This window comes from Schistosoma haematobium, chromosome ZW, assembly GCF_000699445.3.
Source record: "Schistosoma haematobium chromosome ZW, whole genome shotgun sequence".
Lineage (NCBI taxonomy): Eukaryota > Metazoa > Platyhelminthes > Trematoda > Strigeidida > Schistosomatidae > Schistosoma > Schistosoma haematobium.
In genome coordinates, this window is record NC_067195.1 from 53,146,030 (window position 1) to 53,164,978 (window position 18,949).

General features: G+C 33.7%; 1 protein-coding gene across 2 annotated transcripts; it reads right to left on the reverse strand.

Annotated features, from left to right (window-relative positions):
* Positions 1-39: 39 nt before the first annotated feature.
* MS3_00003867 (uncharacterized protein) lies at positions 40-18,949 on the reverse strand. Of its 2 annotated transcripts, XM_051211737.1 has the most exons (12): positions 18,105-18,949; positions 17,892-18,070; positions 16,717-16,737; positions 15,613-15,714; positions 12,882-12,896; positions 9,621-9,714; positions 6,615-6,689; positions 5,556-5,633; positions 4,328-4,354; positions 3,026-3,073; positions 1,684-2,216; positions 40-270 (listed from the first exon to the last, which is right to left on the reverse strand). In XM_051211737.1, the coding sequence occupies exons 11-12, from the start codon at positions 1,945-1,947 to the stop codon at positions 52-54; spliced, it is 483 nt and encodes a 160-aa protein (XP_051071833.1). In that variant the 5' UTR covers positions 1,948-2,216; positions 3,026-3,073; positions 4,328-4,354; positions 5,556-5,633; positions 6,615-6,689; positions 9,621-9,714; positions 12,882-12,896; positions 15,613-15,714; positions 16,717-16,737; positions 17,892-18,070; positions 18,105-18,949; the 3' UTR covers positions 40-51. The 2 variants fall into 2 exon arrangements, with proteins under 2 accessions (XP_051071833.1, XP_051071832.1); XM_051211736.1 differs by having other exon boundaries at positions 3,026-4,354; positions 11,166-12,896; positions 17,892-18,949.

The following is an 18,949-nucleotide window of genomic DNA, read 5'->3' on the forward strand; positions in this document are numbered from 1 at the left end:
TTTAAAAGAAAAAAGCAAATAGATGAATATATTATTAGTCCGATACAAAAGTTATTGTTTCTCTTCATCATTCAGTTCATTTGTTGGAGTTGGTGGATCAGTAAATTCATCGTCATCATCACTACCATTATTATTGTTTACAAGTTCAGTTAGTTCATTTTTTTGCGTCGCCGACATCGCACTGCGAGCATTATATATGTGGCGCTTTAATTGACGACCAATAGTTGAACGTAAATTTGATGGTCCTAAGCGGCTAGTATTATCTCTTACCTAATGACGCAAAAATCAAGAAAGAATTGAAGATAATTGACAATTCTATAATTTGTTCTTGTGTTACTAGTATAAAATTGTTTCAACAGACTTGATTAGTATAGGATAAAAGCTATGAAACTTACAAAAAAAGATCAAGTACACAGTCGAAATAATCGATTGATTATAATTCTGTGAACAGATAGAATGTTTTGAAGCCTAAAAAGAATCGACCTGCGATAAGTAGACCCAACTTTATTGAGGGTCCTGGTGGACTAAATACTAACACATAGGTACTGTAGACAAAAAAGTTACTCTTTGATATGTAATCAGTCAGAAAACAGATCTTATCTGCGATGTATTTTGGGATCATGTGTCCCTCAAAAATAAGAATAATTGATAATTTTTCTACAATTTGGCGACTGACAACAGATTATAATTTATTACATGAATCTAGGATCTTGTCCATGAATGTACAATGTAGACCTAATCACTAATCCAGCATACCACAATTTTGAAGAATTGTTACTAGTAGGCGTAGATATGCTTTACCTTCATAAAGGTGGCAGTTACATCAAATACAGTTAACGAATTCATGGAAGCAGGCTAAAGAATTCGTACAACCGAGAAGTTAAATGATAGTGGATTAAGATATATATATCATGTTACCTCAGAATAGAAAACCAACGTATCAGCCTAGACTGCCTGTATCACTTACGACATTTGCATAGCGGCATCTCGTCTACTGGTTAGTGTAGTTGTAATTAACCTACAGGTTCGCACATAATACTACGAGCTACACCATATATTATGTAAGGACTAGTAAATATTATTTAGTTGCGTAAGCCTTTTTGAGAAAACGACTACGACCTGCTTGCTTGACATTCGAACGCTTAAACCAGCAAACCATCGCTCAGCATTCATAAAATCTTGCTCCTTTATCGACGTCGAAATTTTGATATACGTAATTTATCCTTAATCCTTCCGTAAAATTACAGTTACCTTTTGTTAAGGGACACTGAAAACGAAAATTTAGTTTTTATTTTAGAAAATAGATTTCCTTGGTATGGATGCACCTCCCGTATACGATCTCAAAAGATAAATGTTGGAGATGAAAGTAACTGAAAAATGCGAACATGCTAAGTGTTATGACATCACAACTGATTATCCTCTTATTCTTTTCACGTTTCAAAAAGATTTATCTCAACAGTCGAGTCGTTATCTGGAAATTGCGTAGATTGCTAGGATGCAACTACGGATTTGTAATTGCTTATCCACCTTCAAAATGAGTCAGTCAGTCAGTTACAATGTAGGGCCAGGGACATACATGCATCGGTCCAAGTTACCTTCAAAATGAATAGAAAAATGTTTGAATAAAAAAGTTAGAGTTACATGTTAAAATGTTTACCAAGTGAAAATAATAACACAGCTTACATTTGGTTCCGATGATTTAGTACTCTCAGGATTACATGGATTATAATAAAACGAAGCTCTTTTACGCCTCTGACGAATATGTGTGTATACATTTTGGATGAGTTTTACATCATCATACCGAAAATTTGAATCGAAAATTCTTTTTGGATCATCAAATTTTAGCTTGACTGTAGGAATTCTGGAACCCGTATTTACGAATTTCAAGTCTACTAGTGGAAAGCACATTATTTTATTGACCACTCCAGACGGTAGGGTTTTGTACATTCTATGCCTATCTCTTGAAGAATCACGTTTCCCGCTACGAAATGAACCTAGGCCTTGCGAAAGAGATGATTGTCGACGCGATTCTTCTGTGCAGTTTTGATTACTTTGACTCCATGGAAAATGAGAATTAATTGGTGTAGGAGGTAGAGCATTAAGATTATTCACTAACCCACAATCACTACTACACTCATTATTACTATTATCTTCGTTTGAAACAGGATCAGATGGCAATCGGTTTGTTTCTGGTTGGCTCACTAACAAATATAAATCTGCAAGTGAAGAAGTTAATTAAATGGACTCAGTGGTCTTCATAGAAATCAAATCAAAAATTACTTATGTTCAAAATACCAGTTATATTTATTATCAAGTGCATCAAACTTGTATACATAATCTCCAAAGATTTCAATCGTAACTTTAAGAAAAATGATAATGTATTCCGGAAATGTAATTTATAAATACCAAAATGTCGTAGTGTCCTTAGACCTGAAACACTTGTCAATTAAAGGCCTCTATAAACCTGTAAATTAACACAAGATACCTAGGGCAGCTAGCATTCATACAACTATTCTTTGCAAGCTGTTGATAAATCTATCAACAGATTTGAGACGAAAATTCACTAAACACCTGTTGCGTATACAATTCTGTAAACGTTTGGATGGACATAAAATCGAACTAACTTAAAACTTAACTTATTCTCAGATTTATCAAAACTAATGTAATTTGAACTGTCATATACATCAAATTCAAGTACCATATAATTATTGTCTGTTCACACTCAGTTCCTTTGAAACTCAATAGAATTTTCTATCATTAGTTGTTTTCATGAAAAAATAACCCAGTTATTCACCAAGATCTGAGATAATGTGTAAAAAAATACCGTGTTACATAGAAAAGCTGGTGTTCACATCATTTTAGAATGAACATTCTTGCGTATGTATTTGGAAATTCTTCCTACGTAACAGGAATGTGTATTTTCTAGGTTTCTTCTCAAGGTTCTGGTCAAAACACAAACGAATATATATATATTTCAATAAACACATTGAAACCTGACAAAGCAAAACAACGAACTATCACTTACAATTATTACAATTTTGCAATAGGACGCGCAAAGGATTCGGAAGGTATTCTAAACACAACAGCAAGTAAAAAAATACCAAATATTCGATTCTGGAGCACATCGCTGAGCAATACACGCAACAGTTAAATGCAAATTAATGCAACTCAATATGATAGTACAATTTTATGCGCTAGAAATTTATACAAGGCTCCTCAAACCGAAGTAAAATATATAAAACATCACATTTAACACAATTTATGAGCTTAAACCACTACTGAACCCCAGCTTTGTAAAAAAAACACCAGTAGTGTCATACCAAGTGCAAACATGCAAAATACATGCGTTAAAAATTGACATGTATAAAACAGACCACAGGAAACAAGCGCTTAACTTATTTAAGCAATCAGGAAACGTTGGACAGCTGTTTCGTCCTAATATGGGACTTCTCAGCAGCGCGTATCCACGACCCCATCACAAATCGAACCCAAGACCTTCAGGCCTCGCATAGAAAACTTAACTTTTAAACTGCTGGACGGGTATCTAATGGTCGACGGGTTTAACTCCAGCCAGCTCGCGATATCGTCGTTTTCAGTGGATAACTGAATCATACTTGAAACGGTTGGACTTCAGCTTCTCACTGGAGAACCGAGAATTTCTTCTCGAAGTTAGTTATTGATGAACACATGTTAGTTATAAGTATGAGGGTTTGTGGAGGTTGTTGGACTGATTGAACTTAGGTACCCACTAGGACGAAATAGATATCCATTGCTTCGATGGCTGTGTAATTATGATCGCTTCGTAATTTCAATAACGTTCAACAATCTCTAGAAGTTTCAACAGTAATAATTTATTTGTATCATTTGCTAGTATTCTCGCATGATACAACTACGTACAGTGTGTGCCATCATTCTATTCTTAGATTATGCCTCTTATTGTATAAATGACGCTCTAATCTCTCATAATACGAGACTATATGTGTACATTTTATTTACAATAATAGTTCCATGCTTGCAAGCAAATCTTAAGTTATGCATTTTTACGTGTAACTCGGTCATTGGGTTAAAGTTGTTGCATATATATTTTGCGAATGATGATACTATAAACAGTTTAATATTTACGTGATATACAAAAGTTTCGCACAGATAACATAATATTTTACAACATCAAAAATGTGTAGGTATTGTGAATGATACGTTTTTTTTTACTGTTTGTCGCCAGGACAAATTAAACACTATTGAGCGATAGTAAAGCAAGTTATGAATACAACAAGCAACAAGTATCCTTCATGCACACATGCTTCGCAATGCGCCTCTATCAACTTACAAAATTTGAATCGCATTTGTTAACATTCTAGTAGCATGAAAGACATTAGTCATCAAAAAGTAAATATATGTATAGTACCATTAAAAACTATATTGGGATAAATTGGTAAATTTAGATTCATGACTCCAGGTCAAAGAGGTAGGACACCTATCCGTGGAATTCCTTATCGATGTTCAATATCCAACATTTTTATGCTCATTCAGTGTCTGAATGCAGAATACAAGAACACAACTTTCACTAAGGATTTCATTTAAATCCTAACTTTCACTTCACTTGACTTCTTCATCCAGTAAATTGGAATGTGATACAATAAGGTGTTCACAGAAGACACATGTAAATAGCTTTAGATCGTCAACACGAATTCCCCAGTAAAAATAACAGCTATAAGCAGCATTGATACATTAAACGAACGGAAAAATGGCGGATATTGCTCATTTTCTTAACACTGAAAAGATTATGTTTATCCTCATGCCAGTTCTATAACAGCACAATTTTGTAGTGAATAGTTGGAATAACAAACCAGAAGGGAAGAAGAACCTATATATAACATCATAGGAATAGTCAGTATTTGACTATCCATGGTATAATACTAGATGTTTTACGGTGTATATTGAGACAAAGAATGGTCTTAGTATCAAATATAAATATCAAATAACATATTATTTGAAAATGTGATCTATACCACATGAAATAATTATCCACAGACTGCTGTTTTTCAGATTGTGACTGACAGTGTTTCAAATTCAGGTAATAACTTATTATCAGTCAAGCCCAATCTATGAATGGATAATACCGTCTTGATACGGAATGATGGTCTCCAAACAAAAAGAATATAAATCTCACAAAGTTTATTGATAGTTTTATGCCTTATGACAGAAAATATATAGATCATTCCATTGTGCCTGCTGACCATTCTTTAATAGCTCCTTAGAAATTTATTGTCATACTCGAGGATGCTAACAAGAAATTAGTTGAATTTTGAGAACAATGAGACAACTGTCGAATTCTCCTACGCAGAGTGTTGGTGAGTAAGTTACAGAGATAGCTGTCAATTCTGTATATGTACATTAGCTTACCATAATAGATGATTAAATCAATATTGATTTGGAAGCACGCATCAAATGTTACAACAATGATTATAAGAAAGTCAAAATGAAACAAACCAAATCTATACGCTAAGGGTAATTGTGAGTAACAATCCTGCAACGACACAAGGATGAACACTCACTTGCTAATGCCTCCTTTTCTTTAGGCAGATAAGCGCTTGGTAACCGTCCACAAAAATCTCGTATATCAGTTCTAGCTTCTATATAAAAGCAGATAAATAATACATGATCAAGTTGAAACTGTGATTCGCTTATTATTCTTATTTACTATAGATAAAAGTTTGGTACAATAGAACACCTGGAAGTGATTCACATAAGGCGGAATGACAATTTTATATTGAGTTTAAAACAAAAGGAAATACTACACTATTTATAGTAATAAGCAATGAATTGAAAACAAACAAATAACTAACATAAACGTAATTGTTTTCTCTATTACCATATTAAATTCATTATTCTTGAATCAATGATGGATAAAGTATTCATTTGGAACGTATTTATAAGAACAGTGTCAAGATATATTTAAAAAGATGGTAGCAATTACTTTAATAAGATGATAATTTTTGTTACAGACTTTTATTCGTCAATTCAGCTCAATTACTAATCCATACTTCCCAATCCGTGACCCATCAAGTGCACAAGGTGAGAAGAATAAGTGTGTAGGTAGCTGCATCACTAAAAGCCCACTGAATACGCACAAATATAAATTGTTGGACTAATTCAGATATGGAAATATGGGTATAAACATTAAATAAGGCTACTTGATCACAGTACTTTCATTCACACTTGGATTTCGATATACCAAGTAGTCTCGCAACAACATGTGATCTGTCTAGGATTGCCCACTATCAAACTGATATCAGATGGAGAACTAATGAAAACCAAGATGTAATGAACAGTTGTTCTCCAACAGTTCCGTTATAGCTTGGAACTTAACAGCACATGATATGTCTATAGCCGTCCACACTATCACACCACATTGAGTAAATATATACAGACTAGTGTAGTTCTTAAAATAATTTCAAATCATAGCTTTCATTACTACAGTGAAAATCAATTCCTGATAATAAGGTCAGGAAAAAAAGAGCATTAGACTAAAAATAGTAATTCGGAGAAGTTGTTCCAAACGGTTTATAAATAATTACTGAAAATGATAGCGGTAAATGAACAGACGCACTTACTGTACACGGAAGTTAATAAGAATATAACATCTTCATTCCCGTTGGCAGCGGCCAAATGTAAAGGAGTCATACCCTACAACAAATTATATATATATATATATATATATATATATATATTATTGACAGAAATATATACATAAATCGATCGGATTTATTGGTAAGATTTACTAAGTATATAACTGAGGAACTACAATATAGAACATATTATAAACTGTTTTGCATTTGAAAGATTAATTAGCACATACATAAATAACATTAACTGTTTATAACTACTTACCTCCTGTGGAAATGAAAGCAGTAACATAGAAAGAGAAATGAAAACAGAAAAACACAATTAAGATATTTTATTTTAAAAAAAAACAACATATGAGTTCGAATATTTTGTTTAGTTATTATAGTTGTGTTAATAAAAGTTGGGTAATTGAGACATCACTCTTGAATACTTGACCGGAGAGGCGTGACATTATCCGTATCGGGACCATGATAGTTTCATATACACGACCTTATGTTAGATCATCAGAGTACAATAGAATTCGATCGACTTGAGTTCTTTCGGATATAAGTAATTTTTTAAGAACCAACGTGAACTGGAGTAAACCATTGAGATTCAGGTAACCCTGAACAGCTATTTCGATATGCACATTGTAAAATGTGATTGATAGATGAACCCACCAATAATAAGGGAAACGCCCACCACCACCAACTCCTTTTGACCTTGTACGACTGTATCTCTTTATTAACCAATCACAGTTTAATGTTCATTGTAAAACAATATTGGCTTGTTGACTCATTTTTCCTATTCTCTGGCTACTGTTCGGTATGTTATTTGTCTCTGTTTTTCCCTGTATTAGTAGACCGTACTGTTTGTTTGTACACTAACGATGTTAATTTATGTTTGAGAAACAGATAAAGTTTATCTAGCCAAATAGCTTGCTTGTTCTGACTTTGGCCAAACCAAGACTCTGTATTCGACAGTCTAGAGAATAGTTTAGAATTAAACCTGTAGGAAATTACTCCCTACACACATATCATTACATAATCAATGTTAACCTATGCTACTTTTAGTCTGAATACTGAACACTTCCAGTAATTTAAATCTAATGTACATGACTGATGTAGTTTTAATACTGAATGCCATTAACTTCCAGAAAGAGAAGTGGAAAAATAAAACATTCGTATTTCAATCTTTGTGTAAGGATATTTATTGACGCAGAATACTCACATATCAACAATTCTACAACAATACAAAGTATTTAAATATTGTGCACACAAAGAAAAAATATGTTGACAATTTACTTTAAAATGTTTTATTCAATTAGCTTTTCTAATTATCTACCATAATTTACTCTTAGATAATGTATTATTTTTTGGGTGAGTGTACATACTTTACATTTTATATCGGACAAACGAAACCGAAAAAAATGTTGCTGTGTGTAATAATTATTACACACATCTTATTACGTAATGACTTTAATGTTTTGTGATTACTATTCCTAGTCTATTTACACATGTTTGTTTGACCTTCTATTTCCAACGATTAAATATTGATAAGAGTTTTGTTATTGTATTTTTTTATTATTCTTACTATTATCAGTTCACCTGCCTTCCTACTATCAACTTGTACTTTTACCCATTATGTGTAGTGACTTATTCTATTTCATTGTGATTATTGACCCATATTGCCTTGATTGGTTTAAAAAATTTTCGTATAAATATTCATGTATATTAGAGTAAAGCCTGATGACGATCTAATTGAAAACAATTGTTCGCTTATATGTGTTGTTCTAATAATTATTAGTCAAACAGACAGTCATCATTAACATGGAATGATATAAGTTGCTATACTATATTAGCACTACGAGATGAAAAATAACATGATAATCTGCAGAGGATATAGGAATAATGTAGTAGCAACGACAATAAGAAAGGTTAAACAATAGGAAAAGCGATACGATGCCGGAAAATAAATAAGGTCCGGACTGATTGGAAAACACATGACTTACAAGCTAGTTTCCTCCAACCACCCATAGCATTTTATTGTGTTCACTTTGTGCTCACATTTCGCATACAAGAATGTTATTTTATTACATGAAAAAATTCATCTGGTTAATGGTATTGTCTTCGGTTTCTAACTACTTAGGGGTCCAAGTCAATTATGGTTTTATAATTACCCATCACTGGATTACATTATACCATTGTGGTTAACTAATGATTATCATTCTACTCATCAATTTTGACAATTGAGAATTTCTTCACTTAAAGCTATCTTCATAGCAAAAAGACAGAGTGGAAAGGTATGTATGGAGCAATACTGGAGTTCAAAATCGAAAAGAAGATATGGAGTGAACGAATCTGGACCATTGTGAACTGACCGAGTTTATCACACAGACTTCAACCAGGTTCTCAGATCTTAAACATGTCACAGTCATATCAGCTGACGTAGCTTTGCAATCTCACCAACCGATTTGCCTATCTTGCCTGGTACCATATACCCAACTTGAATATTTCTAAATCGTTCGTTCCACAGAAAGTGGGCAATGTTTCAAAGATACTGTAGCCTGTAGCCTAATTTATCTTCTACTTTCATAAACCATGTTTCACAACAGTAAAGTAAAACATACAAGACTGCTTCTCAGTATACACGTCTATAGGTTTGCAGACGGAAATCGCGTCTACGCCAAAGTGACTCAAGTAGGCAAATGCCAACTGAGCTTTCTCAATTGGTGGGAAGAATTCGTCAGATGTTGGCCTTTACTAGATAAGTAAAGTAGTCAATTTATTCAACTACTTCACTCTCTATCATTAGTTCAGGTGTTGACACAGACCAGTTTTGAAGCAAAATTTCGCATTTATGGGGAGAGAAACTCATCCCAAACATGCTTGCATTATTGCTCTTGTAAATGAAAAGACTATATTTTGTCAGCGTCTTTACCAAATAGGACTATATCATCTGCATTTTATAAGTCATAATAGGATGAACCGTAAACACGTAATACATAAAACTTACACATGACTGAGCATCAACTTGAACATGGTAATTTCCAAGTAACAATCGGATAGCAGCACAATCTCCATATTTAGCTGCATAATGTAGTGCAGTCTGAAGATCGGAAAAAATGCAAACACGGTTCGCCCATTAAAAGGTAAAAATAGTTCCTCAAAAGTAAATTAAACATGGTTAATAAAGTATATTTGAATATTTTACCGAATTGGGTTAGTGTATTAATTTCTACTGAAATGATCGTTAGTAAAGTTTCAGTAGATATACAGAAGATCCAGCTAACATTTAACAACGACTAAGGCTTGCTGTACCGGTCAGATGCCTACCTAACAATTGAGTCCCGCGCATGCGGTTTAGGTGCAATATTCTTAATTTATGACTACTAGGCATCAATAATAAAGACATCAGACATAAGATGACTTCGGATATTTAATAAAACATGTTTTTGAAATATCCCTTGTGTGTAGTTAGAAAGCATATCTATTCACAAGGTTACAAACAAGCATCGACAAAAACCTAACGCGTTAGTAGGTACCATACAACTAAGGTTGACTTTTACATAGTAAAAGTAGCTTGATATTCAATAAACAGACAAATGACAATAAATCATAAAATATTGAGGTTTAACCGAAGAAGCGTAGGGATACAATTGAATAGTTTGATGTCAGGAGACAACATAAAAGACGCGATGATCACCGATATTACAATCTGGTTTTCTTTAAGTAACTATTTTCTTCGTGGCTTTTTATATTTTTCTACTGATTCATTCTAACACCTTCTGCTCTTCTGAGCTTCTTTGTCTTTTTTAATGCCGTGACATTGTTCAGTAACCTTACATCCCAAACTCAATATTGCTTTAATCAGTTAATGTTACATCCCTTACGTAATTACGGCAGAGTACGGTATAAAACTATCGGCACTCAAAGGTGCAGAACCCCAGTTGCAGATCGAAAGAAGCTGGGGAAGCGATTGTTGAGTAAGAGTCGAAAATTTACAGAAAAACAAGGATACCTATAGTTTTCAGTATAAGCTATAACATTGTTATAATCCAGCCAACATTCAAATAGGAAAGCTATATAATTGTCTAATCACAGCATGTTACGTTGATATTCTAGAAGGTTTTGACTGGATGGGATCACTTCCGTTCCTTTAAAGCCTATGGAAGCTCTTTCATGCTTTCTGGGAGCAGTCCAACAGTTAAAGTATCCAAATAAGAGCATACTGGAATCAATACATAAGCTGTGTATACTTTTTTACCTTCTGACAAAATAAACAGTATGAACTAGATTCATAATTTTGATAATTTGATTTTACTTCAGTAAACTTATCAAAGGTTAGGTGAATTGAATAGCTAACTACTACGATAAAATAGTAACTTGAAGGAATGTAAACTTCTCAAATCTGACGTGAAAACTTATATATACAATAGCGTAAATCCATTCGTAAATAAAAGCACGCACAAATAAATACTCCTACAACACTGCTAAATAACCAGTACATAACACTATAATATACATCATCAAGGAACATATATGAATATAAATACTTACATACTGTTTTTCAATTGGATTTTTCATATTCGCCATAGATTAAAAATAGTATTCAAAGAGGAAAAGTGAATTTGTTATGAGTGAGAATAAAAAAATGGAATGTTGTACGATTACTATAAGACATGATGAGATTAATTAGTTCTTAATATCACACGACAACATATAGGAACTAAAACAACTTTTATTGTTATAACATTTTGTATGCAACAGGAAATGTATCTATTTCTAAGATTAACAAGTAATCAAAATTTAAATAAAGAGGTAATATGTTGAAAAACTGTTGTACTATTGTCATCATAGGAAAAGATATGAACATCTCAAATAATGTTAAAATAAAGAAACTATGTCAATGTATTCACTAATTCTGATTATGTAACTTTAAAAGTAGTTAATTAAAAAGACAAATTTTGATCGAATATAATTCACTAACCGAGTACAGGTCAAAGTACTTGGTTCCCCAAAACACACATATTACGTAAAGCGTTAGTAATATTATGTGTTATATCGAAGCATGATATATATATATATATATATATATATATATATATATATATATATATATATATACATACTTTTAGGGGATTTCAATAAATTGGGAGCCTATTGATTTCCATGATTTGTACTTGAAAAAGTAAATTATAAAATGAATGTTACTCAAGTCATAATTGACGTAGGGCCTGGCACAAACGTACATTGATCTAAGTTAACAAACCACACAACTACGATTACAGAAAATTAAGGAGACGAATATCAAATAATTTGTGACAATGTGCTAGGAATGATAGCGAGGAGTTCATAGAGGCTCTCAGAAGTAGCAACAGTATCAGTAATTGTAGAAAAAGTGGATATAGAAAATACGATCCCAGAAAAATACAAACCCGTGGGATAAAAAGGTATAAGACAGTTTCGGAACTCATGATCTAAGTGGCAACAACAACTGAATGCATCCACGCCATCTCGATTGATATTGATGCATAACAACCATGGTTACGATAAGCGCGAACCCTAATCACATAGTCTGGAAGTATTAACATGACTCAAACCAGTAGTCACTAAATTTAACCTAAATTTACCGCCCCAGCTTCTAATCTAACTTCACACCAGCCAACAATTCATATTATGACAGGTGGTGGTAGATGATAGATAATATATTTTTTAACTAAATCAGTTGATGGGGATTTACAATCTCATCAATTAAATTGTTATCTTCCCCAAGTACCCTAGGCCTAACCTCAGAAGTGTTCACTTGGTCATTCTACGATAAGCTAGTAATATAATTCAAAGAAACTTATGATTAGAAATATTACTTGAAAGTATTTTTATTCAAGTGAACCTTGAATGTGTTACAGTATTACTATAAGCGAAGTTATTCCACAGAAAATTAGGGAAATATACAACTTTATGTAAAAAAAGGTGTATCGGATTGGGAATTATTTGCTTTCTGAAGAGGTAGCTTACAAAAAATCGTAAAAAGTCAGAAAATAATTCTCAGGCTGTTTCATAAATACATATCAGTTACGATATCGAAAGAACTGTAATCTTAGTAACGCCTATTTCGAATACTTCTTTTATTTCTAACTATTGGGCACAATTCCAGTTTTAACCAAATGTATTCAGTTAACTATAAAAGTTTTAATCATGTACTAGAACTAAAAAAATAAATTTTTGTATTTTATCTTAACTAATAAGTTTTATACAAAATACTTTTTTACTTACTCCATTGATACTAGTCTAAAAAACAAACAAAAATAATTGACAATCGAATAGAATCGAAATACACCAACATTATATGCATGATCATATGAGACCACAAGAAAGTTGTACACAATCAGACACGTAAAGTACAAATAATTATTCTTAAATAATGATTAAACAGCTAGAAAATCAATATACTACAACCCAACCAGTTGGTTATATATGTTTCGTGACAAACAGATAATTAAATGGTGATGGTATGTCAACTGAAATTACGAGACTATAGTAATTTCAAACAAATTATAACACATTAAAAGTATATTCTCATATTTACCGCCTAATCACACACACACAAACACACTTAAACAGATATCAGGACAGTAAAATAACCTGTTGAAGTATGTTGTAATAATCATATAAGAATTAGAGCCATCAATCAGATAATAGTGATGAGATCTTCCAAACTAACACTCTAGAAGCATTATCATAAAATTTTTATTCAATCTCGAACTAGTGATTTTAATGCTAAATCTCGTGTAGCAGTAAATAAATCCCCAAAATAAATAGCTCTGTAAGTCTTCGACATTGGATGCTGATCACATTAGTTTCAATGGACTCACTTAGCTGAAGGCGCTCGGTCATGCATCCGCACCAGATCACGAGTGGGGACGCCGTGCTCAACAACCTTCGAACCTCCTCGCTTCTGTCTTTTGATTTCACTTGGTGGGTACGATTCATGTTAGAAGGTGTTACTGGTTAAAGCGTTGTCAAACTCCGAATACCTGTGGCATCTTCATTGGTGAGCCCGACGTGGTCTGGTACGCCGAATTGCAAACTGTGAGTCTGTTCCTTTTTGGGATTTTATATATCATTGCCTTACTCTAATTTTTTATACATTGTGATATTTGTTTCGTGTTTTTGGATATATATATTTTCTCACTTGTTCATTCTCGTACTTGATATTTCACTATGACTGAACAGACACCCAAAGTACTTAAGCTAAGGACTATGTCCCCATCTTCGTTCCAACTAATGCCCCACAGGTATTCGGAGTTTGACAACGCTTTAACCAGTAACACCTTCTAACATGAATCGTACCCACCAAGTGAAATCAAAAGACAGAAGCGAGGAGGTTTGAAGGTATATTTGATGGGCTATCAATATATCGAGGATCGTCTGATCTAATCTGGCTAGCGGTTGCAGGGGTTGTTGAGCACGGCGTCCCCACTCGTGATCTGGTGCGGATGCATGACCGAGCGCCTTCAGCTAAGTGAGTCCATTGAAACTAATGTGATCAGCATCCAATGTCGAAGACTTACAGAGCTATTTATTTTGGGGACTTATTTACCGCTCCCGTTTTTATATGAAGACTGTATTTTCATCACTGTTAAAAGCACACTTCTCCGTTATTCTTTGTTGGCATCACAGTACGTCACTTTGTAACTGTATTTCCAACGTCATATATATATATATATATATATATATATATATATATATATAAAATGTTTTTACTGTATAATTAGTAACCAACCAGGCCAGATATATTTATACCTCTTTTATCACATGCTTTCTTTTAACCTAGTAACTGCCATTATACGATTTACCACTACTAATTTATTCCCAATCTACTACTTACAATCTCTGCTACTCACAGCCACTGTGGCTTGATCTTGTGTAATTGTTATTTTCCACTTTTTGGTTTGATGTGGTCTGGTCTGCTTGTATATAAACTACGTATGTCTAAAATATAATATTCGTATAGCAGAGGCAGATTCATTCATTCATTTGATCACGTAAATATTAGTACAAAGGGGCATCGAATGCATGTGCGCTACACAAGTCACTTGTGTGTGGGCCGTGATACCACCCGGATGCCCAAACCGAAGTGAGGGGGCCACACCCGGGGCCTTTAACCTAAAGGTCTGATCCACAAGGCAATGGAGCAACGCTAGGAAATGAAGTCCTATAGTAGCCGGTGACCAATAAATGGTTCATAGACCATTTGTTCCCTCAGGATACTGGAACCCGTGTGAACCATTGGTTTGGAATTAGGGTTTTCCAACTCTCCTAGGTGGATCTTTCATATCCACCAACCCGGCTGATCATTGTATTCTGGGCTCAACGGGCAGGGGAGGTGATAAGCTACTGTATCGAGGACGAATAAAGATTCGGGGTCGATTTAGCTTACAGACAAAGTTGTGAGGGTCAGTATTTTAATTGGTCGTTTTATCAAGTGATATTAGACAGGGCCATAAGTTGTAACATGATAGATCTTAAAAAATGTCTCACATGACTAACAGCCACTTTAATATAGACCTTCCCGTAAACATGAAGAACTCGTACAGCACATTTAATTTATAATTAGTTTAGATCATTGTTGTGCAATAAGATTACTTTTCTTAGTTCTATATGACAACGCAATTTTCTGAGGCTATAAATGCAAAGTGAGTCCAAATCTTATATAAAATAATACGGGTTGGTATTTTGATACAATACTGATTAGTATTTTATTAATACCAATTTGAAATGCACTTGAAAACAGCTATTAAAAATTATATACGGCTTCGTTTGAGTCTAATAATAACGGAGAACATTAAGCTAAGCATTATTCTGGTTCATACATTTAGGAATATGAATTTGAACTGTAAGTGGTGTTCGTAATAGAAGAATTCTAAGAACACAACGATATAATTGTACAGCACATATTCACCATTAGCTGTTACAAAATATATATAAAGTAAATGAAAATTACCTTCCATACAGCTAATTCAGGGTGTTGATTAAGCATTCTTGTCATTTTCGGTTGATCACAGTCAACGATAGCTAACAACCAATCTTTCTGTTCTTGAGTCATCTGTTGATTAGATTCAAAGTAAAAAAGTGGAAAGTATTGGTTAGAAAAAATATTTAGCTGAAATGATAAAAAGTACGTAACTACGTGGTACAATGATAATTTGCCGTTTTCTTAATTTAATAACGGTTACATAATATTGTGCATACGTTAACGAGCCAGTGAATGGGATATAGAGAAATAGCTGTTCAGATACAATTAAGCTTCACTTGAACAGTTAAAGCAAATTAACCAAACCTTAAGTTGAAGAAACGTTTTATGGAACAGACGAGACATGCAGTGTGAGTGCACTCTTTATTGCTTGACTTTATGCCGTAATGGAGGTAGAAAGCATGATACTATATACGACGAGCATATGTCACAGTTGATAATTATCTTGAATCGTTCGTTACTTTCAAGTTCTAGAATTCATGTCCATAACCAATTTTAAATCAGATATTTTGACAACTATTTTTTTTGCTCCAAAGTCTATATTAGATAACAACACAATGTGAAAGCAATTTTAAAAAAAAACTCCTGCAAGTAATAACTACGGATTACAACCGTGTAAACACTTTAAAATGGGTCACATTACAGTATAATCCCGTGGTGTGAAAGATAGTTCTATAACATTGGAATTTCAATCCATCATGAGTGTTGTCCGAGTCCCAAAAACGATGCAGTTCAGTGGATTGACGGGTTATTAGATATAATGCAAAATAGTAGCCAGTAGTGTTCCAGCTTTTGATTTTTAATACAGCCATCATAATAGTGAGGTGGGCTTTATTACCTTAACGAAATGTTTATTGGCTGTATTTTTAACTTAACTGTATCTCTTACTAAATACTATTTCTAGTTATTTCTTTACTGACCGTACTACTATTCTCTCCTTTGTTTCCTAACAATATTTTCCCTCCATTTGTCCCTTACTATGTCAGGATTTATGTGATTTCAGAGATTCGATAAAGGATCAGTAATAAATGAACATATATGGTACATAAACATAATCTATGATCAGAAACTTACCGGAAGGATAGAGGTGGAATTCTACAACGGAAAAAAGCTTCATTACTATAACTTTACGAATTTAATAGTTCGAGACAAATGATTATACTTGCTTTGACATAGTGTAAAAATCAAGAAAACAGGAATGTGAGTTGTGGGAGACAAGTAAATAGTTTCAATGTAACATTGAAATTTCTAACATATAGAATGGGATCACATTAATGTTATGAGATATTGGATAATTTAATTAATTGTTTTCTGAATCACTTTGTTTTTTGCTCTAACCTAAGCCCATCAGACAAACATTTCATGAACCCGAGACCGCACTAATTTATTTACAATTCATCGTAGATATGTTGACAATAGAACATAACTTGATACACTTAATGTAACTAAAATTTTCATATTTAATCTTGTATAGTGTTGACTTTGAATACTAAACCTCTAAAACATGAGGGACTAAGCTGATTCCCGGGATAGCGAAGCTTCCGTATGAATCTCGACTGGCCAAGCTGAACCTTTTCCCGTTGTCATATCGCAGAACTAGAGGCGACTTGATTACAGTCTACAAATTGCTTAGTGATAAATTTGCACCTAACATGCCCTCATTTTTCTTGTCTTCCAAAACAGAGAATTTACGAGGACACTACAAAAAAGTTCACAAGCCGAGAACAAATTACTTGTCAGCTGACTATCGACTTTCCCATCGAATCATCAACGAGTGGAATTCACTACCTCAGCACGTAGTTGAGGCTCCATCCGTCGACTCTTTCAAAAGAAAGTTGGATCAACTGAGAGACCACCATTGCTAGGACTAACATAGGCCATCGAGCCTCCTGTCCTTCCCAAACTGAAACTGATTATAAAAAGAATATTAAATGCAAATGATCTTTACCAAGTAAAAGCTTTGATGGAAGAAAGAGAGTTTCCAGAAGATGAACGGTAGGAGAGAGTTAACTATGAGTGATTTATATTTGAACAACAACAAGATGAAGATTAAACAAAGCAAACAATTTATTTCTCCACATCTACCTGGTTATGAGAGACAATATCCAAGCTATAAACATTTAACCTTAACAAGCTGCAAAAGGTTGAGTCCAGTGAATTAAAGGTTTAATTAGATAAAAGTGTAAGGTTATAAATGAGATGTACTCGATAATATCAGTGTAAAAAGCATATAACAAAATCAAACTTACTATACTATTGCTCCCACTCCCATCATCTAAAGACGGCACCGTTATAACCATATTTTCTCGTTATGAAACTTGTCAGATAATAAATTTGAAAGTGTTCGGGGTAAAAAAGCTACATCTACGTGTTTGTGCCGAAAGTTAGCGTATCAATAAAAAATCCGTCACTTCGACTGTTGACGATTCTAAAATAGATGAGATGATACAACCTGAAATTACGAAAATTAAGAGAACAACAAAGAGTCAACTAAGCTTCACTTCATGCGAAAGAGCTATAATAGGTGCAATGCTTGAATGAAACATGTCAACAGGTCAGTTAGCCATAAACAACGCAGAACCTGGCCCAAATTACTACACCATATCAACAGGACTAAATGGAATTGCCAAGATGAATACTATAGTAGTATCACTGATATTGAGAATGACTATGGATAAAGATGGATGATTTTGAAGAACCAACAGTCAATAAATTCATGGACTAACGCTACATTTTGGTCTGACCCTTCCCAGTTCTTTCCGACTGGACTGGTGAACAGTATAGTATACTGTGAAAGGAGTACTCCTTTCACAGGATAACACTATGTTCAAAGATTAGGCCTAACAGTCAGGTTTGAGTTGATTGAAGAACACGTGACCTGCAAGCTAGTTTCCTCCAATCACCCATAGCATTTTACTATGTTCACTTTGAGCTTATATTTCGCATACAAGGATGTTATTTTATTACATGAAAAATTCATCTGCTCAGTGGTCTTGTCTATGATTTCGAATTATTTGGGGGCCAAAATCTATTATGCTGTTTTATAAGTATCCATTACTGGATTACATGACAACATTGCGTTCATCAATCGGTTATCACTCTGAAATTACGCCCTAAACGGAAGAGCTTTACAATACAATACAATCACACAGATACAACCCGCCAACAATAGCAACTTAACCAAACAAAAGTGAAGCGAGATTTTCGAAATCGCGTTAAAATTTCACCAAGCATCAAACCACTAGGGTTCATTAAGTTGCTGAAATGCCTAACATGGGAAGCGCGCTTTTCGAACGGGAAGTTTGGT